At 38.9% G+C, this 27,035-nt stretch overlaps 1 protein-coding gene across 4 annotated transcripts in view; it reads right to left on the bottom strand.

The window, feature by feature from the left end:
* The window catches only part of cadm1a (cell adhesion molecule 1a), a 409,871-nt gene that overhangs the window by 134,581 nt on the left and 248,255 nt on the right, over nt 1-27,035 (bottom strand). For 3 of the 4 annotated variants that reach the window (XM_067608756.1, XM_067608758.1, XM_067608759.1), the window contains exon 2: nt 809-826. The exons of the other annotated variant lie outside the window; for it this stretch is intronic. In XM_067608756.1, coding sequence (XP_067464857.1) covers nt 809-826 — 18 coding nt within the window. The remainder of the gene's footprint in view (nt 1-808; nt 827-27,035) is intronic. 4 annotated transcript variants of the gene reach the window in all.

Here is a 27,035-nt window from a genome sequence, read left to right as displayed (position 1 = left end):
AGGATCTTTCGCTGCTTTTTGGCCCTTTTTCGAGTTTGCTAGAATGACAGTGCGTTGACGTTCACACAGTGAATAAACTGTTCCAAGTCCAGACATACTGAGCAGAATACCCAGAGAAACTTGACTGTCATTGCTTGTCAGTAGTGGTTGTCATATCGCTCCTTATTTCTCTACCAAAAATGACTGTTATCAATCTCTCAGTAATTTTGCACACAGCAGGATGAACTATTGTTTCAAGCATTCAAATCTCAATTTGAAAGACAACATTAATATCTCAAGGATGAAACCTGCGTTAGTACTTTATAGTTCATTAAACTAATACTTATTTCAACAAAAAGCTATATGAAGAGCAACAAACTTGAAAGCACTAGAAACACAATTGTTATTACTTACAGAGGGTTTCATTCAAAGTTTGATCTTTTTGAGAAAATGCTGTTTTGTTTCAGAATTAAACTCTTCAGATCATTGAGTTCTGTCTCAGGACTCTCTGGTTAACTGCAGAGTAAAGCAGGATGCAACAGCTGGTGCTATTTAGAACACTGATGAAATGAAGATGTATCAGTCAGCGGCAACAACTGCAGCACGATATTTAGCAGAAATGGACTGTGGAGAATGCAAGAGTGAGACAGACAGAAATCGAAATGTGCCAGAGAAGGAGCGAAACTGATATGGAGAAAGATTCTGGCTTGGTCACTATGCAGTTCCACAAAGACTAAAGATGCTGAGAGGAAGCGTATGTATGCGAAAAGCTGGAATATGGTGAGAGGAGGTGGTAAGGAGAAGGAAAGGAGAAATGGGGAAGGCTTACCTGGGTTCTGTGCAGCTCCTGTGTTGGAGGAGGACATGCAGGGAAGAGTAGAAGGGGGGAGAAAAAACAGAAAGGGAAGTTAGCATTCAGAGCCCCGTATACAGTTGATTGTCCCCATTTGCCAGTGCATAGAGGCGCATGCTGGTAAAGTACAGGAGAAGCCATGTAAGAACACAAAGGAAAGATATTCATGCTGCTTCCCCTCCTGAAGAAGAAAATGTTGAATCACTCATCAGATCACAGCTGATACAAGAGAAACAAACAGTTACAGTTACAGTTAAGTGTAAGGTTTTAACTCCAAAGGCAAATTCATTTGGTTAAAAATAAACTTTCAGTATCAGTTTTCAAGGTGAATACCAAAATGTTGTGGATTGCAAGAACTAAGGAAATTATATCTGTTGTTTGTATCTGCATGTTTAATGCTAAATATCTAAAAAATTATATCATCTACAATTTTATTTGTGAGAAACAGCATTCATACAGGAACACACCAAAAGCTCTTTAATACAAAACAGTGTTGACACTACCTTTCATAAATATTTTGAAGGGTAGAAAGAAAGAAAGCCAAGTAATAGTCCAGCACATAACCCCTAATACAACATTTTTACCTTCCTCTGGAGAATATTTTTGTTAGAATACCAAAAACAATTACACAGAGATACCGAAACCATCAAATGTCAAGTACACAATAACGAATGATAATGCTAATTTCACCTTTCATGCTTTTGAAAATTATTCTTTGGATTGCCCAAATGGTCCACATTAATAATAGTTTGCTTGCATAATCTGTATATAGTTCAGTGAATGTATGTGTAATTTTGTTTTAGGTTGTTAAATTTATGGGATTTAATGTTGGGATGGGGCCTTGTAGGGTTTTCTGTGCATTTAACCCCATGCTTGTATTGGACAATTTAAATGAAATACAAAAAATGTATCTAACTGATATGGGGGTGCAGATTTTGTGTGTAAAAAACAGCAATAGTGTGGATGTGTACCCTTCTAAAAAATGAGAGTAAAACACTAACTTTTAAATAAATAAGTGAGACCAGGCTAAAACAGCCTCAACTGGGACAATTTTATAAAATCCAACACCACAAGGAAACAAGCAGCATTGGCCCCTAAATATACAGCCTGGCATCCATTTAGGCCGCCAGCGTTGAAGCACATTTTTCAGCCAAGTAAGCATCAGGATTCCAGCTATGAGGCAGCTTTTGATTAGAAAACCTATTTCCTCTTAAACTTTTGCCAAATTTCAATCATGGTGATATCCTAATTACCATTATCCAGAGCAAGAAAGAGAGGCAGAGATTGAGTGGATGTGTGTAAGGCAGGAAGAAGACGACTGAGAGGGAGGCAGTCTTTGCATGTAAGCAGGGAAAATCAGAGGAAAATGCAGCGTGAAGATCAAAATTAAACAAAGAGCAGAATCTCAGCTCTTTTACATCCTGTTACACAGCCCCGTTTGTGATAAAGATGTCTATGAATTCTTACTCATTTGCTTTTTCTAAATATATATATAACATGACTCTGAGGTTAAATGCTTACTATTCTTCGCATAAACTATGTTGTACAATGTGTCATAAATAAGACACATTAATTTCCAAAGCTGCGGCACTGATTTTCAAATTACGTCTTACAAATTTAAGTGTTTAATCAGTCAAGTCTGACAAATTCAAATGAATGATAATCTCAGACGGAAACTGTCAGTTCCAACAAAAGATGATGTCTGTTTGATTAAAGTTTGACAGCCTTCAATCTCACCTGAAAAGCTATTAAACTGTAGCACTCACCTAAAGAGTAAACCGCTAAAGCATGAAGTCTCATAGTATAGCATCAGTTGTCTCCTGCTTAAGCATTCAGCTGTAGTACAGAGGAAGCTGAGTAACAAAGTGCCTCAGAGAGCCACACAGTCAACCCAGACCACCCTCGAGTTCAGGTTCATGCAGTGTGATGAGGTGAGAGGGAGGGGGTTTGCTTTGGGGAGATTACACAGCAATAGTTGAGACATGGAGTAGCTCTCCCCATGTTAAGTAAATGGAGAGCGAGTGAAGTATAGCTGCATGGCCGTTTTGGCCCTTATGGGCCTTGTGGGAGCTTTCGCTATTCCCACCCCGACCCACAACCTCCAGAGGTGAGGTTAAATGACAAGGACTGTAGAGATGCATTAAACATGAGTCATTTGGACAGAGAGCTAGACGCTGGACCACTCCAGAGATGATAGGGACATTAACCAGGGTTTCACCAGGGCCTGAGCTGCATTTAATGAAGGCCTCCACTACCTCCCAACGTCTCTCTCTACATTTGACTCACAGCCAGGGAGCTAAGTAGTTCAAGATAAACACAACCACTACCCTTTCTGCCTCAAGTTGTCTGATTTTCTGCCTCTTCCTCCTTACTCCCTCCCTAGCCTGACAACTGGCAGTGGTCAAGACTGACGCGTAAAGTCCTTGTTGAACACAGAAGCAGCAACAATTAAGGTTACTGTTAAAAACAGTCAGCAACAATGAAGCAAATAATGATGATTTTTTTTCCCCTAACTGTTCAAAGGTAAAACACAAAATGACAGAAGTAACACAATAATTACTACAGGCTAGTTTAAGGCTAATTCTGTGTTTTGTTTTGTTTTTTACAACTTGGATCTTATTTTTTGTATCTTTGGCCAGGTAGAGTGGGTCGTCCACTAATCGGAAGATTGGCGGTTCGATTCTTGGCTTCTCCAGTCCGCATGTGTATGTGCTGTGCCATCAGTGTGTGGATGTGTATGAATGATTAGATTTCCACTGATGGGCAGGTTGGGACCTTGCATGGTAGCCCCTGTACCATTCAGCGTATGAATGTGTGTGAATGGGTGAATGTGATTCATAGTGTAAAAGCACTTTGAGTGGTCGGAAGCCTAGAAAGGCGCTATACAAGTACAGTTCATTTACTATTTACCATTAATAACATTTATTCATAGCATTCATCATAGCAAATCACAAGCTAAATGCTGAGATCTGTAAACATGACGACGTCGCTTAAAAGAAGTCAGATGAGACAGCAAACATCAGCAGTAAGACTTGGAGCAAACCCCAGCGATAGCTAAATTATTTGGAAGAACAATCAAAACCGAAACATAAAATTAATACCGAAACTGTCTATTTGTAAAGATCTGTCACAGCTTACAGACCAACTTACTGGTTCATCTTTGACCAACCACACTCATTATACTTTTGCACAGTTTTCACGAGTAGTATAAGGGATTATTTGTGGTCCTTTTGGTTTTACTTTCAAATGCCTCCAAGGACTAAGCTGTTGGCTCGACTACAAATTCTGGATTACCGAAATCATAAGGAATCATCCTCTGGGAAAATTAAGTATTCACACCAAATTACATGAAAATCTGAACAATAGTTGTTTGGATATCTGTCCAAGGTCTTTGACCGACAGATGAATGGACAAACAATCCAACCAACCAACCAAAGGAATGTAATAGAAGATATGTTTATTGCATAACACACACTACAACATTAATAATTTAAAACAATGTTCTGTTTGATCCCACCACTGAAACAAACATATTTATCATATGAAGAAAAAACATATATTCAGGAAATAACATGAGCCAACCTCACATAGTAACAAGAAAACTGACAAGGCACAGGTGTTATGAAAGTGGTCTAAGAAAAAAAAACATAAAACAGACATAACAGTCTTGCTTTCATCTGTATTCATCAGGTAAGGGAAGCCTGGGCACTCTGTACTTCACTAGAAACACAATGACAACAATGGCTTCCTTCGACACGGCACGACCGCACGCTTACAGAGCACGTCATCTTCAAACGTAGCTCTTGGTTAATGGCCTGGAACACACATTCAATGTCTATCAAAGAGGGACGTTGCTGGGATGGATGCACATGCTGACAACCTCTCTCTGTTGCTCCTCCATCACACAAACACACACTAACACTTTGTACACTTCACACTCCTACCAGCATACACACACACACAGACACACACACATCCTCCCTCCAGTCAGTTTAAGTATAGCAAGCAATAATGTGTTGATTAAATCTGTGATCAGCTGCCTAAGGGGCATGAAATTGGACATGATGAGTGTGGCACATTAAAAACTAATTATCAATAGCACCAATCCTATTGTCTTTCTTTTAAACCAGTCACAGCAGTAAATCAAGTGTGGAGAATGGAACACTATGTGCTCTATCACAATGAGCTCTGGGGTTACAACCATACCTGGATCCTGGCGGCTTCAAAGCTTTTCAATAAAATATGAATGTATCATTGAGTGCCTGTAGCACTTCCTTATTTTATTGCAGATTCACGGAGAGCTAGCAGAATATGTTGCCAGCAAAGAATCAAGCTGCTTTATCTGGTTTACTTTTACATATGGATTCATAATTGGGGTTATCCTAGAATTTACCGTGGCACTCTAGCTCCCACCACTATTAGGAGACAAGAAAGTTAGGGCTGTCAGTCACATTCTGCTCATATTTCCAAAGTCAAATTGATAAAATGTCAGACACTTAGACAGAAGCCAATTGTCAGAAAAGTAGATTCCTTTCTCACTCTTCATGCAGACATGAAGTATTCCAGTATTCATTCAAAAACGGTGTTACGGTGGGCACAAATTAAAACATGTTTTTTTCGAGTTTACCTTGAAAATTGTGTAAAACACCAACCGTCTCACCGTGCAGAAGAAAGCGTGCATTTACTCATGGTTGGCAGGTGTAGTTTGGTAGAAAGAAAACTGTTGCTACAATGAAATTGCTCATAACAAGGTCTGTGGATGATCTTGAGTAACCGAGTCATGCTGTTCAGTTTTTCAAATGTACTTGTTTGTACACTTGTCACCACAAGCTGAGTGCCATCCAGTTCCATTGCATCTGAGAGAAGGCAAACATCTCTATGGCTCAGCAACTCACACCGAAATGATTTAGATGGATAAATAGCGCTACGAGTAAGAGGGAAAATGTGTTCTTTTGATTTTGGGGTGAACTGTGCCTTTAACAGTCAGGCAGTTTCAATTATCACATCAATGCATTGACCTACAGTGAGACCATCTTTTCAGGTCTAGCCTCCTCTTAACGATGCTTCCAAGATGGCACCTGCTGTGGTTGCTAAGAGACTTGTGATGCAACTGCAAAGCCACTATATTTCATCACCAACAATGTGCTGTAGGACCGAATCTGCACTTGTCACTTCTCACCAAAAGGATTTCTACTCAGTTATGCACTGAACTGTAAAGCAGCTGTCATTTGATGTAACCTAAGAGGTATAAACATAGCCTCTTTTCCTTCCCTCCTTCCTCCTGTTTTTTTTTTCTCCTCTTCTTGGATGTTGCTCACCCATCCACTCTCCCTTTACCTCCGGCTGTCTCTGGGACTCGCTGATTAGAGCGCTGGGTGCTGTCTTGCTGATAAGGCTGAGAAACCTGCTTCCCTCCCTCCCTCTCCACCACCAATGGCGGTATCCTCAGGGTGCAGGGAAAAAAAGGAGCCCAGGGTAATGTCCCCAACACTCCCAGCCCACACCCCCTCTCGCCATTCACTGTCATGGGTGGCTGATGAATACGCTGCCTTGTGCATCTTATGACTTTGAAAAGATAGGCCTGCATTTTCCATGGTGGATAAGACCAGTAGGAGAAATGAGTAAAGTAATACAGCCCAGCTTATGACAGTCTAACATTATGCATCAAAGGCCCTTTTTATGAGCTAAATTTTGCTTTCTGGACTATGTTTACAGAACCATCTGCTAGATTGTGTTCACTTAGCACTCAAAGTGTAGGACAAATGCTGGTGCTCAAATGTGCATAAGTTTCATTTCATAAGAGACCGTATTGTCCAAATTTCCATCCAGCTGCCATAAAAAGGGGAAAAAAATATAGCACAAGTTATTCACACTGAGTGTAATTTGATATAATTATAACAGTTAAAAAACTGTTGTCGCAGTTTTCCTCTTTGCACTCCAGCTATGTTAACTCTTGCTTTACTTTAGTTCCCTAGAATTGAATTTCAAAGACAAGGCAGGGTACATTCTTCTGGTTTTCGTGTCTTCATGGAATTTGTTGACAGTAACAAAAATACAGAAGGGCACCAGCCTTATGCTTGAACACTATCCAAAAAGAAAAAATATTAAAACTCTCTGCTTAAGTGGACATAAGACTCACAAAAAAATTGAAATGTGTATTAGCTACTCCAATGTGCTATTTGGATGTACTAGCGCATGCAATACTATAAAAATGAAGGTTTTTCTGTTGTGATTTACTTGATAGTAGAGTATTATATAACAATGGACAGACCAAAATAATAGAAATCCTGGTAGGACTCCTGGTAGGACTTTACATTCCAACTCGGTAATAACAAGGTAATAATAGGTAGATATTCTGATAATAAAGATGTAATAATAAAGTAATATCATGGTCTTTACTAATGGGTATATCTAGGTAATGTTAGAGAGTTTTTGTAACAAGATAATAATAACAGAGAAACACATCTACACATAAAAACGAGGCAGAACTATTTAGTAATCGCACTGTAACATTTTGGTAACCTGCTAATGATAATAAGGTTATATCGGTGTAATATTTTGATTAACATGGTGACACTGATGGGGTAATATGGGTTAATGTTTTCAAAATATTATGGGATCATAATTAAATCCATTAAATCCATTCAACAGTCCAGACATGAATATATATTTTATTAAAAAATATTTTTACTGACAGTGTGAGAGAGATGTAGATTCAGTTCTATGGTCACTTGTGGCAATATTTCATGGTTTTGTATTGGATTGCATAATATTTTGAGGTGTGGCTTGTTTTTTGACTGAATGAGATGGACGGAATATAGAAAATCCTTTGTCTATATAACACCAACAAGGTCCTAAGTCTAAAAGCATACCAAAAATTAAGTCAACAAACAACTACAGTTGTAAAAATCTACTAAACTTGCACCATCTTGCAATCTGTTTCTCCATTTTCAGGTCGATCAGTGTATCTTTGCTTACGTCATAATTACACAAATTACACAACTCCACGGCACTCCCTCTTCTAATGAGAGATGTTAAAAATATAATTATGAATAAAATCTAATTTATAACAATGCAAACTAAAGAAGAACTCATTTTCCAGAGAAAACTACTCAAATATTACCATGCCTAAGCTACATCTGCTCAGTGATGGATAGGCAGAGGAAAACCTAATCCTTGAGGTGTTCTAAAGAAAACGACTTGGCCTGGCTTATCTCTGGGGTCAGAGAAGGTCCACAGCCATTAATTTTAAATGAGTGGAATGGATTTGTGGTAATGGAAACCCAATGGCTCCAGACAGCATTGGGACTTGGTGGTGTGAAGACACCAAACGGCAGTGTGATAACCTGACCACTCAACTGTACGAAGTGGAAGAAGTCAAGAAACTGATTTGGGTTTTCTGCACCCCCACACACTATGAAAGTCTTAAGTGTAATGTATTAGAAATCTATCTGGAGGTATTCAAGTGTAACAGAGCTGAAGACATCAGGTAAACCCTCTCTTTTGGTCTAAATCATCCATCTAATTTAAGACTCTAGTTTTAGCTCATCATTCAACACAAGACAACTGGTCATGCCTGTAAAAGTTACCTTGTAGGTAGGAAACAGCAATGACAAAAATGGACTTCATGAATGTTAAACTGGTGAAGTCAGGATTTTTAGTATAGAGACTACTGTGATCTCTGATACCTGTGGGTTGGGGAAAAAAAATATTTCAGGTACTAAACTGCTTCCACTTATGTGTTTCGACAGGGTGTGACAAAGTAGCGCCAAATATAATATTGCTTTTCATGCAACAGAAGAGTGTGGAGTTCATAAATGCTACTGTCAGTTTCCACTCTGTAAAAAAAAAAATGTTATGCTGGCTCTATTATCTTGTAGACTTACAATATCAGAAAACAATGGCTGTTTTCACTTCGCATGTAGCTTATTCACACCCTGCAAACTGTGAATGTGAAAAACACACTGAACAATATGTTCACGGCATTACATATTTCCCTTCTCCCACCATAAGGCAGGCTATTATCTGAGATGCGTTTGAGGCATTGTTTAGATTTCTAGCTAACAAGATGTAGTTTAACAGTCCATTTTTACATAAAACTAAAGGAACTTTTTTAGTTTTATCACTCTGCATTATAATATTTTTCGATAAAATCAGTGTGTAGACCTGAAATTGGACTGAAACTATCCCTATATGGCATTATGGCCGTATCAGCTCTCTTAATACATCTTTTGTATAACTTCCCAATTCAAGTATTCAAAATGGCTGCTGTGTTAAAAAGATCAATTGCTTACTAAGAGATGGCTGTCAGTGTTGACACTATAAAGGAGGAGGGGGGGGGGCAAGTTGTGTGTCCATTTTGTGTTATTGTTATTCACATATGAGACTGACCGAGATCAGCACTGATACAAAAACTGACCCTTTACAGTCCTCTGGTAATGAGTGTATAATGTATGTTTTTTGTAGGTAGGGAGTGGTAATGCAGCAGTTTTCCAGATTAAAATGCCCCACTTTGAGCTATGCAGCTCGGGGCTATTACACACAGAGCTCATTCCCTCCTACCTTGCTTTTTACTTAATTGAATCAGCCAGTCCCCATATCAGATATTCCTTAACGGAATACTGAAACCTATCCACCCTTTTCCTAATACCATTAGGGGAAGCAGGAGAGCAAGATGGATGCTTTAATCCTGCTGGTTCAGAGCACACAAAAGGAGAGCGTGCCCTGCAGTTATACATTAGCCACAACATTCACTGCTGAGCCACAATATTCTTCCGTGTAGAAGACTTGCCCTGTCACTGCCTGACCGAAAGCTACAATAACAAGAGCCCATTTCCCAGAGACAAGCTATAATGTAAATAAGAGAAACAGTAGCTCATTGCACTGCTCATTATAAGTGGGAAATAAATAAATTACTGCAACATGTTACAGTCGGCAGCATCTAGTTTCCATGATGTCTACTACTGTGTTTTATGAGTGCACATGGGTCCAGTATGTTAATGCCATCTGTTCATGAACTCCACAGATATGGAGGAATGCATGTCCAATTTGACACAATAGTGACACAGATGAATGGGGTTCAGGCAAGCCTCCTGCTGCTCAGGTATTCTTATTTCCCTACCTATTTTCTGCTGTGTCAAACTGCAGCTAAGGTGAGGTCCATTATTTGTGGCCAGCTCAGGCACAAACTAATCCTCTTATTTAGGAGGTCAGCGCCAATCATTATACAGAGGGGTGCCATTACAGTGTACACTCCAGTGAGCTGATTTTCCCCTTACATAAATATATGACTCAGGGGACTGCACTTACTCCCCTCTCTAATTTATCTCTCCCTTTTTTTTTCTCTAACTGTCAACTTTCCCCTCTCTTATCTTCAACCTTCTCAAACCCCTTTTTCGCTTTCTACCTTTTCATTTTTCACTCTCCCACACTTTCTGTTCACATCCCTCTTTTCCCACCCTCATTTTTTTTTTTCAGGATGACCAGAGTGGCGTGTAATTGAATCTGGAGAGAATGCATGAGCAGGAACAATTAGCTCAGTCACTCAGAATGTGGATATAGCGGTACAGTAGGATAAACAGAATAATAAAAAAAGGAAGGAGAGCAAGAAGATAAGCCTGAACTGTATGGGAACTGGAACAAAGGGAAACACACAGCTAACAAAGTACAGACAATTCTGTTCCCACCAGTGCCTGACAAGAATGAGATGCTCTCACTTTAGATTGCATGCAATGTCTTTTCTGTCATACTGCCCTGCATACCAGAAACATTAGTACTGATCTTATTTAACTCTCCACATTAATGATCCTATGTACTTTTATTGGCATGTCATGTGGATGATTTCAGGGGAGTTAATCACATTTAAGAAGGTTTCTAACAGTCTACAGCCATTCTACCATGGCTCTAAGATGCTCATTGTAAAGAAAACAATGGATAAAAGTTGAAGTCAAAAGTACTTTTGATTCTTGGTAATCATGGTAAAGTAAATGAGGAAATTGGCCTGAGGATGGTGTCAAAGTAAAAGTGGAGGGGGCTGGAGAATCCTTGTTGGACTGATCCATAAACAATGGCAGCCTGGTCCGCGACCGCACAACCCTTTGGTCCTGTTTAAGCTGTTATTATTATTATTATTATTATTATTACTATTATTATTATTATTATTTGATTTATATGGCACTTTTTAAGCATTCTGTGCTTTCCAAAAGAGAGGAAATTCAAAACATAACATTAGGGACAGCTGCAAGAGGTAAAATCATGAAGCACAAACATACATACACATACATATACACATATATGCATATATCTACACAAATAAAAGATAAAAACTGTCAATGAAAGAAGAAAAAGATAAAACCCTCAATGAAAGAAAAACAGCTGGGTTAGGGTTAGGGTTAGGGTTAGGGTTATGGTTAGGGTTAGGGTTAGACCATGACCATAGAAATGTAATCTGTCAGCTGTTAGGAAAAGAATCTAAAAAATATATGTTTTAAGATGAGATTTACAGGCAGTGACAGAGTCAGCTGATCTGATGCTTAGGGGGAGGTTGTTCCAGAGTTGATAGGCCAGTACTGCAAAGACTCAGTAAACCTTTGTTTTTAACCTGGACTCTGGTTAGTTGGAAGACCCAGACTGGCAGACCTGAGGGGCCTGTTTGCCAGTACGGTGTAAGAAGCTCAGTTTTATACTCCAGCGCCAGATCATCGTGATTAAAAGCAGTGAAGCAAAGATTGGTGTGATGTGTGAGAATCACTTTGTTTTGGTCAATAGTCTAGCTGCTGAATTTTAAACAGTTTGGAGCTGCTCCATAGCTCGATTGGTCAGGCAAGTAAACAAGGCATTACAGTAATCAAGGCACATGTATAATTTTCTCTGTTAATGAAGGACAGAACTGATCTAATTTTGGAAATATTCCTCAGTTGATAAAAACACAACTGGACTACTTTCTTTACATGTTGCTCCAGGCTCAGGTTACTATCCAGGATAACACCCTGATTTTTTGTAGTTGACTTTATGTTAGGAGTGAGGGGGGCAAGGAGTGGCTGTATTTGTGTTCAGGGCCAATGATGAGAACTTCTCTCTTGTCAGAGTTAAATTTTAATAAGTTGTGGGACATCTAGATAGCTATGTAATGATGCTAATTTACTGGTGTCTGAATGTTTAAATGACAGGTACAGCTGTGTATCATCTGCGTAGCTAAGGAAGGAGATGTTGTGATGACAGATTATCTGTCCCAGGTGTAACATGTACAGAGTAAACAGAACAGGTCCCAAGATTGATCCTTGTGGTATACCGTGTTTAGTCTGAGCAGTTCGTAAGGTAAATTCCCCAACAGAAATGAAAAATTTCCTGTTGGCTAAGTATGACGAAAACCAGTCCAGAGCAGTTATATACAGTAAGTGCAAAAATGTATGATTCTGTTGAATTTGTGAATATGTAAAATGGGCAAAACAAAAAGAGACACTTTTCTTCCAGGGAGAGGAAAAGTATGGAAAAGGCTTTTCCTCTGTAAAAAAAAAAAAAAAAAAAAAAAAAAAAAAATCTACTTTGGCACCAGCAAAGATGGACCATAAATACTTCATAAATACCAATTACCTCAAGAAGCAGGCATAAAGAAAAGAGCAGCTATTTCAGCCAATTATGAGGCTTCTCTCTCAAAGGGTGGAGAAAGACGACTCTTCCCTTTCAAGCCTTCCACTGAAAAGAGAAACCTCTGTCATGTTGCGGAGCCTCAATAATGTTTCCCTCCACCTTCATGTCAGGGATGAAAGGCCCCAAATGTCCTTTGAGTGAAACCCCCAGAGGACTTAACATGCATCAATAACATTTCCATCCTTGAAGATGTTTGAGGGGGACTACACATAATCTTCTCACAGACTTTGAGGCTCTGCCTGCTTCCTGTGACTTTTATTTACCCCAATCTCAAAGGTCCTTCCTCGCCACGCCAGAGATGGAGATAGAGGGAAAGAGAGAGAAGAACAAAAGAAAACAGAAGGAGGGAATGGTAGAGTTAGACAGCACACTGTGGTGAGTGTCGCCTGCTTAAAATAGGACAGCTGCCTCTTGAAGGAGCCATCATTCTTCATAGAGGTAGCCTGTCTTCATTTCCACCCTCAGCAAAGCACACAGGGCTTAACACACTTACGTCTGAGGATTTGCTGCACTTGAAGGTGGCAGCAATTCCCTCGAATGCAGCGGGAGGGAGCAATGCAAAGCCACCCTGAAAAAATCCAACGACTTTAACAAGTTCAGCTGAGGCTGACCTTTTGGCTCCTAACTAGGTATTAGCGACAGTGTGTGTCTTCAGTCATTATTGCAAATAATGTATTTATGTATTCATAAATAAGTGACAAAGAGAGAAAGGTGATACACAAGTCCTCAGCCACAACTGAACTTGGGATTTCACAACCACATAGCACACATCTTTGACCACTGGCTCACCAGGATGTCCCCGAAAGAGCCATTTTAAATTCTTGAAATTACAGTGCAAGTCCCGACAATTTTGGAGAAAAAAACTGCTGAACAAGCATGAGTCTGTGTTGCATTCCCAGTAGAAAACAGCAACAGTAGGGACTCAAATGGAACAAAACCGCACACATTTAGGAAAGCCCGGGGAAATGTGGGCTGTTTTTTTTTTCGTCTAAATGAATTATGAAACAATTTGAGCATATTTTTACATCTACTTCTCTGCTGTTGCAATATTAAATGTATTCAAGTGAAAAGCAAAATGATTGTTGACACCAATGCAGGCAAGTCTTTGAGCACATATATACTACATACATGTAGACAGTGAGCAGCATTGTTCATAAACATGCTTGTGTGCCTTGTATGCATCTGTAGAATTAAAAAGGATATCCACTACGGGACGGATTACAGCCGAATCACAATGTAAACACAACTGGACATATGGTGACACTTGAGAAGGTTTGTATATTGTTAATGTTGAGAACACAGCTGGATAGGCAGCAGCAAGAGTCATGATATACAGTAAATGCAGCTAATTGTGGAAAAGCTTTATTGCTGCATCTGCCACACAGAGTCTGCTGCTCACCCTTCTTCACATGCTGAGATAATTGCTACATTGATCGTGGGCTTAACCGCATCTTGTGTATGCACAGTATTCATTTCTGATGATCCACCCCATGAAGGAAAGTGGAATATATGAGGTTGCCATAATGTACACATGAACGCATGGTGAGTAGCCAGTATAGATTTGTCTAAATCATCTAATCTAACTCTAAATCTCTTGGAAGTTTTAAAAGTAAATCTAACTTTTGACTGATATGTGTCTTGGAGTGAAATAATTCCATTTAAGTTCCATTAAGGAGATAATAAAAGTGTGGTGTTTGATGACTATCAATATGGCAGCAAGGACATTCAAATCTAAGTTTCAGTACGCCCTTTTAGAGTCCTTTGAGTGAAGTCAGTGTTATTACATACAGTAGTATAATGATTCTATTACACTAGCCTCTAGGTCATTTAAATTTACACAAAGTCAGTAAGGAAATTACTATCATATGCACTCTACCATTGATCTATAAATTATTCATCCAGTGGTCCAACTCTTGTCCAAACTGTACCTGATACCTTGTATCTCCATAAGAGGGAGTGGAGCTGCTCCAAAATTGAATCTTTAATTGTCAGTTTTTGATGTAAGCGGCCTCCCCCATGTTCAAATTAAGCTTATGACATTCAGCTACAAAATGATTATGAGGAAAAGGTTAGCTGATATTGCATCGGACTGGTCCCTCATAATGACCCAGTGAGTCATCTGCAGCTGAGTCACTAACAGTGACAATGCACATGTACGAGAAGCATTATTTGTGTGAGCTAATCAAAGAGCTTGCTCATAAGACACCATCTACAGTGACAGGGGCACAGCAGGCAGGCATGAGTCAAGAATCCCTCCCTCCTGGCAACTGTAGAAATCAGCCGACCACCCATACTAACTGCCCTTTTACTTGCTTTCACTAAGACTTCCCCAATAAGCAGTGAAAGTTGAAATTTCAACCCAGAAACTGGAACACTCAGCTTTAAAATTTCGGGATGGTGGTCACTATGATATCTTTTAAAACCTGACTGACTGAATGGCCTAAAAAAAGGACAGTTAAATAGTCAGTTCTTCAGAACCCAATGGCTCTTTGAAGAGGGACGATATCTGTATCTCTACTTTGAGTAAGGCTAATTAGCTCATTGACATTTTGCCTTGTGGCACCTCCTGGCATTAAGTGCAAAAAGCGTATAGCTTTGAAGCATTACTTAAAAAAGCTTTAATACTTTCCAGCTCCACTTTCAGCTCCACTTAGTGCCCCTTACTGTGGCAACAGAACAGATAGCAAAAGAAAGTTTTGATATTTTATTCGGGCAACATGACTGACATCCTAACATTTTCCACACTGGCAACCAAATGAGGATGAGGCCAAATAACAATGAGAATTTCACAGAAAATAATAATAAGACACGGTCCTAACCAACTCTTGAACACCATACTGCAAGGCAAATTACTGTTGAGATGCCTGCGCTGCCAGGTGTGGCTCTCACACAGCAGAAAAAAAAGCCAGCATATGTTCCGCAGTGAGGATAAGTTAACTGGTACAGACCTCTGGTAAGCGGATTGAGAGAATTCCCCAAGCATATACGGCCTACTTCGTACAATATGGTGAGGGTATGCTTGGACTGCATTGATGAGCCAACATAGTCACATGATGGTCTGTGATAAATTAGCTGGGGATCTATGGGGCAATAAATTGCGACAGATCAAGGGAGCACACTGCCAGTATGGCTTGATAGGGTATGCTTCATCCTTCAACCATATTTCCCATGATGTTACAAAGATCCAATTTGTCTTGGGCTGTTACGAATGATGCTAATGTTAAACGTCTTGGTCTCAATGTAGGCTATTAAGCAGTTTTTTGTTGTTTTCTTGCAGGCAGAGTCAGTCATTCTGGAGAAAGATTGTTGATATTTGAACTAAACACCCACACAAATACACCCCTCCCTTTGTGCTCCTTCAGAAGCTCCGCCCCCCCCAGATTCATGGACGTGCATTGCCACGGCAACAACCGAAAGAGAAATATGCTGGAATCCACAGTGATGCCTCAGCTGGAGAGTCACCTCTGTTCCTTTCACAAGCAGAAAAAAAATTTCGTCTCATGTGAGCGCAACAGTCCATCCACACTCTCCGCCTCTCTGCGGCCTCCCCACTTCTCATTCGACCTGCGTTCAGCGTCTTTGTCCACAGAAGCAGCCGTCTGTCAGCTGTAGCTCCTGGGGAGCTGAGAGGACAGCAGCTGGCCAAACTGTCTTCACCAGGCTGACTGACAGCAGAAATTTACTGAACCAAAATAGTTCGGATGTTGGCTCCACGGGAAGAAATCAACAGTGTTTGTATTTATTGATTCACTGATATGGTTAATAAGTCGAAAACACATATACGGCGGGATATTTCTGTGAGTTAAACAGCTGCCTGCTCAGATTGCACTTCACTAAACGTGACAGAAACAGACTCGGAGCATAAAAAAGAGACTGTGAGACTGTCTCTGATTAAGTGTGGATTGATACATTTGATAAAATCGAAGCATATCTGTCCCATGAGAAAACACTTTCTATGTGAATTGGCCATGGCCTCTCTCTCTCTCCAGTTCGCCAGCCCTCCCCACCATTCAATGGATGCTGGAGACGGGAGACTGTCATGTCCTCACACAGACAGCTGCTGTCATGACTTCCCCCTGTCCTGTGCCCCCCATTGATTGGCTGGAATAATGTTTTGTAGCTTGGTCTGAGCCACTTTGTTTGTTTACCATTTACAGTGTATGAACATCATTTTTTTTTTTTTCAGCACACACACATAATAGACAACTATCAGACTGTAAGGAGATGATATTCATTCAATTTGACAAAAAGTGTAATGAACAGTCTTTCTCCAGAATCACTGACTCTACTTTTAATTGAGAGAGAGCATGTGAATACACTGTTCCCCTGATTGTGAAGGTAAGCCACGTCTTGAGAGTTTCCATCTCAACTTTTTAAAAAATATTTGAAGAAGAAATGCATTATAGACACCCAAGAGCAAAGTGTATTTCTCTGGGAACAACAAAACACAATAAAAAGTCAACAGAAAGTAGTAGAAGTTCAGCTCAGATAAAAGAAAAAAAAAATCCCTCTCCATTAATTGCAATTCTATTTCTGACTTCTCTGCTGTCCAATGTGGGATCAATAGGCTTCAGCTTTGCAGCCTGTGCTCTCAATTGCATGAGGTCTCTCCTCCTTCATCCTAGACCACATCTTTATCTACTTTTGTAAATTACATTACTTAAAAGTTAATGTATTTGATTATGTATGCCCCTCCTTGTCCTAGGTCTTACAGGATATGTTGTAACCTTCATCTGGAGACTATCCTCCCAAGAAAAACGACACAATAGGTTTTAATGTCAGTTGCCCAAAAAATTACATTTGACTGACAGATGCCATTTAGCGGCTGTAGTAATTATGACCTGGAGCAGTGGTACAGTTCAGATGATGTATATACAATTCCAGTCAAAAGTTTGGACACACTTTCTCATTCAAGTGAATGGGAAGGTGTGTCCAAACTTTGACTGGTAGTATATTAGGGGTGTGCCTGAATACAGATATGCTATAACATATTTGTATTCATCATATTTGTTGGATAACAAATATGATGTTAAATATTTGCCATTTGATCGCGCTGAAACCTATTCTGTTATCCAACAGATACAAGACACTTGTTGCTGTTGGGAATTCCCACCAGGGACATACATGTTGCACTAGAGGTCAAAAATTTCATGCTTTCACAATTTACAGGTCCACTTTCAATATTTAATAGAAACCAATTCAGTTAAACAAATATTCAAATTACAACCCTATGATTCATTTGGCAATCATCAAATCACCAAAGCAGAAAGAAATGCCACCTTATAGTCAACCAAACAAATTTTTTGAACGGTCCCTACTCAGTCTTTATAACAGACATCTGTTTTTTCTTCACAAAGCTATCACACATTGTTTCTCACTTTCTTTTGTCATCCAAGATACAGATATGCACAAACACCAATGGTGTCAGCCCAAATAAACACTGTAACTGGTGTTCACACTGACATCTGCTTTGTTGATGGGTCTCTTGTCTGCAGGTAGTGCCAAAAGCTTTTATTGCATCTCCGTGATGGTCTCATTTAATACTTTTTTTCTCTGCTATGGTATTACATACATGACATTACACATTACATTAGGATAACAGACAACAGATTTTATCTTTAGGTTTTAGGAGGGTGGGTAGGGGGTCTAAAGAAAGGTCTAAAGAAAGACTATCAACTCCCTACAAGTGTTACCGCATAATGTATTTTTCCCATAAGCCATAGCAGCACTGGTTAGTTTTATGGGCATGTTAGCACTAAATTATGAAGGTCCCTATGCAATTAATCTCTGGTGCATTAAACCCACTTGAGGACGAGTTTTGAGTTTTTGGTTGGGTAAATAGAGGAGATGCTGCTTGATGGATGCTGTTTATCTTCCCTTGGGACTATATGTCGGTCTACTGTAATTCTACATTAACAAGGTTTAATGGATTTTAGGGTTTTCTTTGTTTTATTTTTAAAGTTTGGTTTAAATGAACCTTTTGTTGTAACAGGATTAAACAGGTTTCGGGTGAAGCTAAAGCATGTAAGCATTTACTATGGTTGCCAGTCTTATGGTGCTATAAACCACGGCATGATCTTTGTTGTAGTTCTCAAGAACATTACAGAACTCAATATGACAATTATGAGTTGTCATGAAGTCGCCATTCTTAATCCTGCCTATAAAACTCTGATAGGCTGATCTTTTTTTTTTCAGCTGCCATCAATAAGCACAATACCAGGCCTATGAAACACCGAAAAACATTTACTGTACAGTATGTCAGCAGTGATTCAGAGGGTTGGAACCAGACTAATGATAAAAGTGTTGTACAATCAGTGCTCAACTTTATATGAAATTAATGGACTTCAGCTAAATTGTTAACTGTTTAGCTTGAAGTGCTTATGCTGGGTTATTAGTCAGTGGAGCTTTTTGAAAAGTCAATTAGAATTTTAAGTGTCTGGCTCAGTTTATCTGTCCGTCCAGTTTCGGTTATGCAGATCTCATAGACCAGTCACAGATATGACTATAAGCACTTAGTATGGAGCAGCAGCCAGAATGAGCAACACTGGCTGTCACAGATGCTGCCAGTCGAGGCTGTCCACACTGACTGCTGTACACCTGCCACTCTGGCATATTCTGCATCCTACTCTAATTCAATTTACCACTCAAACCCATTTCAGAGCCTGTCACACATTTTCCCAGCAAGAGGAAGTTGCATCAAGAAAGCCTTATGTATGTTGGTAGATAAGCAGTGTGTGTGTGTGTGTGTGAGAGAGTGTTAAAAAAAAAAAGAAAAAACATTTCGGGTGAATCTATTGAAAGAGGCCTTGGTTTCATTAGAGAACAGATTAGAGGGGAAAGTCAATATCCAACAGCTTTGGATTTAAAGCCCTACTTACAAACGCATTAAGATTCCAGGAAGTGATAAAACCATATGATTCCTGCTTCTCTTGTTTAAAGAGAAAAAAGAAGAGTTGACTACTGTAATTAGACAGGACCTCTGTGGGATTTCTAAGTCCACCACAATTGGCTTGCAGTTGATTTAAATAAGGTTGTTCATTTATTTGTTGTACCAATTGTCCTTATTGAGTAACATTTATTTGACTGGCTAAACATTAAATACAAGACTGCCTCAGGCAATGCACACATTTAAAACAGATTATCAAAAACAAAAACCACAGCAATTCCTAAAGGTGGTCCTCTGTGATAAGATGTACAGGAGGCAAGGTGGATGGGGAAGGAAGTGAGCCACTCAAAATACTAAATAACAATAGAAAACATCATACAAATTTCATTCTATTAACCATACACTCAATACACATAAAAAGCTAATAATTATAAAAAACATATAAAAAAATCCAACAAAAGACAATTGTTACTCATCAAATTATGCAATTTATGCTCTTATCCTTTTCAAACAACAACTCAAAAAGATATAAATTAAATCTTTGTGTGTCTTACTCACCCAGCTAACGTAATCAGCCAGGTATGCAGGGACAGGGCCATTCATTAGCATAAAGGTCAGCCATTGCTTAATCTTAGCTACTCTTTTTACACAATTACCCAGCTCACACTATTAGTTCAACTTATCAAAGCATAATGGAAAAGACGTGTGCAAAGGGGACACTTAGAACAGTCACAATAAGATCATTTTGTGATGTCTCTAATTAGGTTTGGGTGCATAACTGTGCCAGAATTTACAGGCAAAATGTAAGTGGTTTCACATGAAGTCATCAGTGGTTTTAAATACACTTTAATTTCTTTAGCTGTAACCTTTTTTTTCATTTTACAACCTTTTTATGACTGCAACACCATTAGCATTTACCAAAAATAAAAAAAATCACAAGAGAAATCTACTTAGGTCAACTTTAAGGCAGCTATAATCAATATTTTTTATAATAACAGTGTATGAAATGGCAATGTGTAATGTCAGAGGCGTCACTCACAATGATGAACCTACAGAGAATTATCAGCGACTCTGCAGCTCCCCTCAGAGCACACACTGTTCAGCTGCTAGATGTGTAAATAAGCAACTGTTTGCTAACAAGTTCAAGGTATCAACTTAAAAGGTGATGAAATGTCAGTGTTGTGTTCTGTCACTGCAGGTTAAAGCAAGACAGAGGGCTAAACATGTTTCTCTGCTGTTCTCAACATGTAGATTATTGTTTGTTTTTTTTATTGCTGCCCTGTATTATCAGTTTTCCCAAAACGAATATGATTACTTTTCTGTTTAATCCAAGTGCCATTTGTTTCATTAAAAAGATCTTAAGGTCTAAAGGCATTTTAAGGTGTTGATAGAGATTTTTTAGATATCATAGGTATAATCTATATTCTTTCATACAGTAGAGGGAAGGGAGTGCTTTCTCATGGGATTGCTGTAGTCACAAGTTAAGCCAAATAAGTTTGGTGAATCTTGCCTTGGAAATGTCCTGAAGGTCCATAGCTCTCTCATCTGTTATATTTTAAATCACACTACGCCAGTGAGGCAGATGAGTCAATAAGATTGAAGAAAATCAACATCAACCTCATCACTGACATAGCACACTCAAGAAGAAGTGTGACTGCAAATTAAGAGTGTGTTCCAGGCTGATGCGATTCCACTGGTCTCCAGTGGTTTACACAGCATTGGAAAATCTGATGTTTTTTGTGTTCATATAAACATGGTGTATTTATAGTCTATATACACATGTCATGTGATCACATGGCAGCCAATATTAATTGTATACACTTCATTATGTGGTGTGAAAAGTATTAGAATGACAACTTCCTTCATTCAGACGATCCTGAAGAGCAAACACTGACATTTTTAGTAAGTTATCTGTGATTGATTAGTTATATTATCATGCATGTCACACAGCATCACAGGCACTAAATCAGAGCTGCAAAGCCGGATAAAAACATCAAAGCAATTTCAGTACAGTGATATTGGAGGCACAAAATGCTTATTAAACCCTTTTTTAATTCAGCATACTGAACCAGCTGACTGACTAACAACAGTGTTCAGATGCACAGTGTGACTAATCCACATTAATCCAACATGACAGCAGGAAACTCTCCAAAATCAATATCTCTGATTGATTGCTGTCCAAACTGTGGTTCCAGAGCTCATACTCCCAGAAAATGACCACCAACAAATCCAAAACCATTTAGTCATATGTCATGATGGAACTCCTGTACAAATAGTCCTTTTTAATCACTGTAAAAGTCCACTTTTCTTTTCTCTTCTTTTTTTTATACAATAAGAAAAAACTATAATGGACAACCATTATGGTCTTTTGAATGCAACCCCCTTGAATAATGTTGGTCGGTTTAACATTACAAAGCTGCTTTGAATCAGGAGAATGTGAGCTTTAGTGGTTTGTTCTTGACAATCTTTCATTTTCTGACTCCCTGTACCATAGCAAGCTGATCACATGATAGCCTTCCTTGGGTTGAATCACCCCCAGGGTGAAACACTCATGCTCATACACGCACGCACACCCTCACTCACAGAGAGACTTCCTCCAATTTAGCTGCCATTTCAATGGCTTTCTATAGGTCTCAATCCGACACCTGTCACATCTGCTTCCTAGCGTCCTTGGTGTGGTGATAAGAGCAAGGCATTACAATTGTTATATCACATTTTAACCCACTATTTTTTATCTGTTTCACTGTCCGTCGCCCACTCATCTCTTGTTTAAGAAAAGTGGTGTGCACTCACACACAAATACAAAAAACACAATCCTGCTCCTGCAGCTATCAAAGCTATCAATCAGCAATGGCTCGAGGCTAAAATAGACAGCTGTTCTGATGGATACATTTGCTGCATCCCCAGTTCAATTTGTTTGGCAGCTTTGGAAATTGCAGTGAGTTTGGTGTGCAAACACATTCTACCAATCACTCCCATTCAACTGGCAAAGCATGAAATGACAGTCAAGGCCATTGGGGGAGCCTTCTGTTTGCGGACACGGCAATGTGGTGACAGACTGAAAGCATTGTCACATACAAATAATGCTGGTTGAGATTTCAGCAAAGATGTAGAGCCACTCCATTTGTACTTTTAGATGTCTTGACATGTATTATACCGAGTATAATGAACACTTAAAGGTGCAATGTGTAGGAATTGGCCATGTGATCCAAACAAACAGGGGGCAGCATATGCCCCCGACCCTTCACCCTAAACACATCACCCCTCTACCATTATCACTCACTGAATGTAGCGTAAACCTTACTATTTACAGTGAATCTGAATCTGAATAATGCATCGTTGTCAAGATATCAAAATGCTATGGAGACATTAGAGCCAGCAGTATGTCAGTATGATGTTCTGCCCATGTATTATAGCACACCCTCTGTTAATATAAATATGAGATCACTACTGATGAAATGACTGCTCCTGCCCAACCACAGCTACAGAATTAAGACTGCATTTGAATGTTCAACATGGCTAACAAACACTTCATTCAAGGTAATAATTAATAAGTGATGACTAGTTCACAGTGGGGTTTTCAATGCTTCTTGTTTCTTGGAGTGCATGTTTGTCTACACAAGGGGCGTTTCAGCCATGTTGTTGAATTGTTCATCTCATGTGCGTCTGGAACACATACATTTCTATGCTAACATAGTTTTACGCTTCAATTATACATTCTTTCGGTTCATGTGTGTAACTATAGTGATATTGTGTTGAGCTCTTAGCACTGTCAAAATGCAGGTGACCTACTCTGTATAAACACTGACAGAGGACTGAAGCAGCTGCTGCTAGTCTGCTAATATGTTGCTTTCGCTGTGCATGCTGTGTAGACATTGTGTAAGAGAAAGTTGTGTCTTTTTATGGAGTAGTAGTAGTATCAAGTAATAGTCATATTACTAGAAAAATGATAGCTGGCATCACAATAATTATCAATTAGTTTTCAATCATTCCTTGTACATCACCATAGATGATCATTAATACTGTAGAAACCTGACATTCATGGTAAACTAACAGTTTCTTTACTTGAAGACAGCCTTGATGATACTTTGCATGAACTTGACTATCCTTAAAGAGCTACCCACATACTCCTATAATGTGGGTTTATGCAGACTTGGTGTCACGTGATGGTTTAAATACTGTTTCAAAGGCTTTTGTACCTACCCAAGAATAAAAGTCTTGGGGAGAAAAAAACATATGTTTGTGATTTGTTTGCCATGATACTGGCTATTGGGTGTTCTGTTTTCAGTGAGCGTTTGTGTTATTTGGCCTTGTAAGCAAAGCCAAATCACTAGATTGTGATGTGTGTAATTGCTGCTGTTAGCAATATTTGTAAAAAAAATATTTTTTAGCTCTGTCTTCCAGCATTACTCCCAGTAGTGCCACCTTTGGATCTTTTGTGAAATTTTGGTGGAACACCTTTTTAAGGGCCTCAAGCACATCCTCCCAAAATGTTCTTAATTTAAGGCATTTCCAAAATATATAGTTGCCAATTTGTGTACCACAGTTTCTCCAACATTTATTGGAGTGGGTCCATTTAGCCACTATTTCTGGTGTTTGAAAAAAAAAAATCTCGTAATTACCTTCCATTCGAATTCCCACCATGTATTTGAATGGGTTACTAGGTGTGCTTCAGTGCATATTTCTTTCCCATATGTCCTGTGGTATGTCTGTATTCATTTCAGTTTCCCACCTCCCTTTTATCTGTAGTGTATTATTCGCATTCATCCCTAAAAATCTTTTGTAAAAATGACTTTCTAATCCCTGTTGCATGTTTGTGATTTTATCAAGAACTTCTTCAATAGAGTTGACGCTAAGACTGTATTCTTTATGTTTTGTTAAAAAGTTCCTTAATTGTAAATATCTGAAAAAGTTTGTGTTGGGAAGTGTTGGTTAAGGCTGCCATCCTTATTTCTAAGAATTGGTCGCCTACTTTCGTAGGAAGAATGTAATTATAATTGAGTTATTACCAACCTAAAATGGTCACAACTACATGGGACTTAGTTGAGTTGATGGGTAATAGTGGAGGTTTTTCTTAGTCTGTATTTCCATACTTATTACCAGTGATAATTACCCAATAATATACTATAATTTACTATATATTTTGATTGATGCTATGTTCATGGTCAGACTTACCATGACTACGGGTGAGGCTTGATTGGGGTTATCCGAACTTCACACCGAAGAGGTGTTGAGCATTGTGTTGGATGGACTGTTGTATTTTTTTGAAGATTTGACACCATCCACGCCACTTTTACTGATCTTTGACTACAGTTTGGTTTATTAATCATAGATAAAATGTAAATATCATTTAAATATGAAATTAGTTAGGATTCTGCAGGAGCTCTGAAAGGTACTCCATTTTACTCCATATTACTCCATTACTAGCACACCCTGAGATATATAGATTTAATTATGAATTGAAAAATGTAGCCAATTATTGTAATCATAACTGGCTGCTGTTTCAACCAAAAATCCACTAGAGCACTGCCTGAGATTATATCTGCAACCACACTGTGAGAGTACATCATATATGTCTTGATATAATACATAACATGCTTTCACACCTGTAACTCAGTTCAGTTGGTCCAGACCAATGAAAGGAATAAAATTAAAAACACTGTTGCCTTTTAGTTCTGATCCCTTTTGTGGTGACTTATCTCAAATAACTAAGAGGTATTAACATTAAGTCTTAGGATGGTTATGAGCATTACTAGCTGAGACTGTAACTAGACCTTAGATGTCCAACAAGCCCTCCAAATTAAACAACAAGATACGTCATTTGAATGACACATACAAGTGTTTTACAACATTTTTCTGTGCCAAAACCTTTACAATTACTTTTATTTTTCTAAAATTATGTTTAGGCACAAACACAACTTGTTTAGAATTATGGGGAAGGAACATGGTTTGAGTTCAAATCAGTACTTAGTTAAGTTTAGAAAAACATCTTGGTTTGGGTCGAAATGACTACTTTGTTAAGGTAGGGGGACCTCCATTGTCATGGTTACAATAATAACCATAATGATCATAGCAATGGTTATAAGAAATCAACGTTCAACTGGAAACAAACAGCAGTCTCCTGTGGCAAAGTGTTGTTGACCCACCAAACCACCTTAATTGGACTTTGTGGCTCTATAATAGTGTGACATGACTTTGCTCCAAAATAAATGAGAGTTAAAATTACTATGGCCACTTGGAGGGCTTTGTTGCTGAAACATGAACAAATGTAATTTTGGGGCATTTGTTGAAAGTGCTGATGTCGTGCAGCTTTCACACAACTGTAAATGAACTGAGCTAAACAGGCAAATGTTGCCTTGAACTACCCAAAACAGATTAGAAACCTTAGAAACTCACTGACTTTCATTGCAAAGGAATGAGGGTTTGAGATAAATACATTCATAGTGAGAAGGAGTGACAGTTTATATGCAAGCCAAGTGTGAAGCCCATGTTCTGGGTGCAGAGTACAGTTGTGGTTTTTGACCAGTCCGGCAGGTGAACATAATGGTTATTGTGAACTGAACCCACTAAGTGACTAGACTTGGTGCAGAGATAATGCACCCCAGGTACATTGGAAGATGAAAGACGTACACATAATACATCCAAGAGTGCAGCTTGATTAGATCAATTTCTGTGAACTCAAATTAGTTTGTTTAACAATGGTACAGAGGATAAGTGTTGGGGTAAGTGCTTGCTTCCTGTTTCTGAGGCCCAGGGTCCACCTATAGTTCCCCACTTGCTCATCCAAGAAACAATTATTCTCTGCTACTCAATTTTCAATCTTTGCTGCCCTCTTTGACCTCTCCGAGTGCTACAAGATGCTCTCATATCCAGCTATTCAACACTAAGTAAAGTAAAGGGGTACATTTGGAGGTGGGAGTGCTTCTTTGATATACATGTGCACGGTCTTAATATAATACTTACATACCACGTTTGTGCAGCTTGTACTGCATTACATCACATTATACATGTGGTCTTTTATTGTGCCCAACCTCCGTGTAAGTCTTTTGAAGCAGTAATAAGAAACATATCATTGTAAAAAATAAGCCTATCTTATCAGCCTTAAAAACAAAGTGAGGCAACAGACAGATAAGGGTGGCCTACCCCCTCGAGTGTGATGGCACAGATCTGACCTTTAGTCTAAATTAAACAGTGGTGTAGATATGGTGGCTCCAGGGTCTGCCTAAGCCTTTCTGGTGCCCTGAGCAGAATTCTGAATGCCTCTACCCCCTTCACTCCAACCCCTAATAACCTCCTGTGTGCTAACCCAAGAACTGTAAATTATAAGGACAACACACACAAGTAGCACTGGTAAAATGATTTGTTGTGTCTAGGGAATTTTTTCACTAAACCTTATGGCTAAACCTGCTAGTACCAGGCAACAACATACACTGAATGCCTTTAGTTGCCAACAACAAGAAAAGATGCAAGCCTTACCTGAAACCCACTGAGCTCAAATCACTGTCCAAGCCAGTATCTTGGTTTCAGTTCATTTTGGTTGACAAATAGATGCAGACATAAATTAAACCAAAAAATTTCAGGGATGAGAGTAATCATTCATTATGTATTACGGTCTCAACAACAAGATGACAACCAATCAAAAGGAAACAAGTCTTAATTGTTGGGGAT

This window comes from Thunnus thynnus, chromosome 13 (genome assembly GCF_963924715.1).
Source record: "Thunnus thynnus chromosome 13, fThuThy2.1, whole genome shotgun sequence".
NCBI lineage: Eukaryota > Metazoa > Chordata > Actinopteri > Scombriformes > Scombridae > Thunnus > Thunnus thynnus.
Note: the sequence above shows the minus strand (reverse complement) of the source record. Positions and strands in the feature narration are given on the sequence as shown.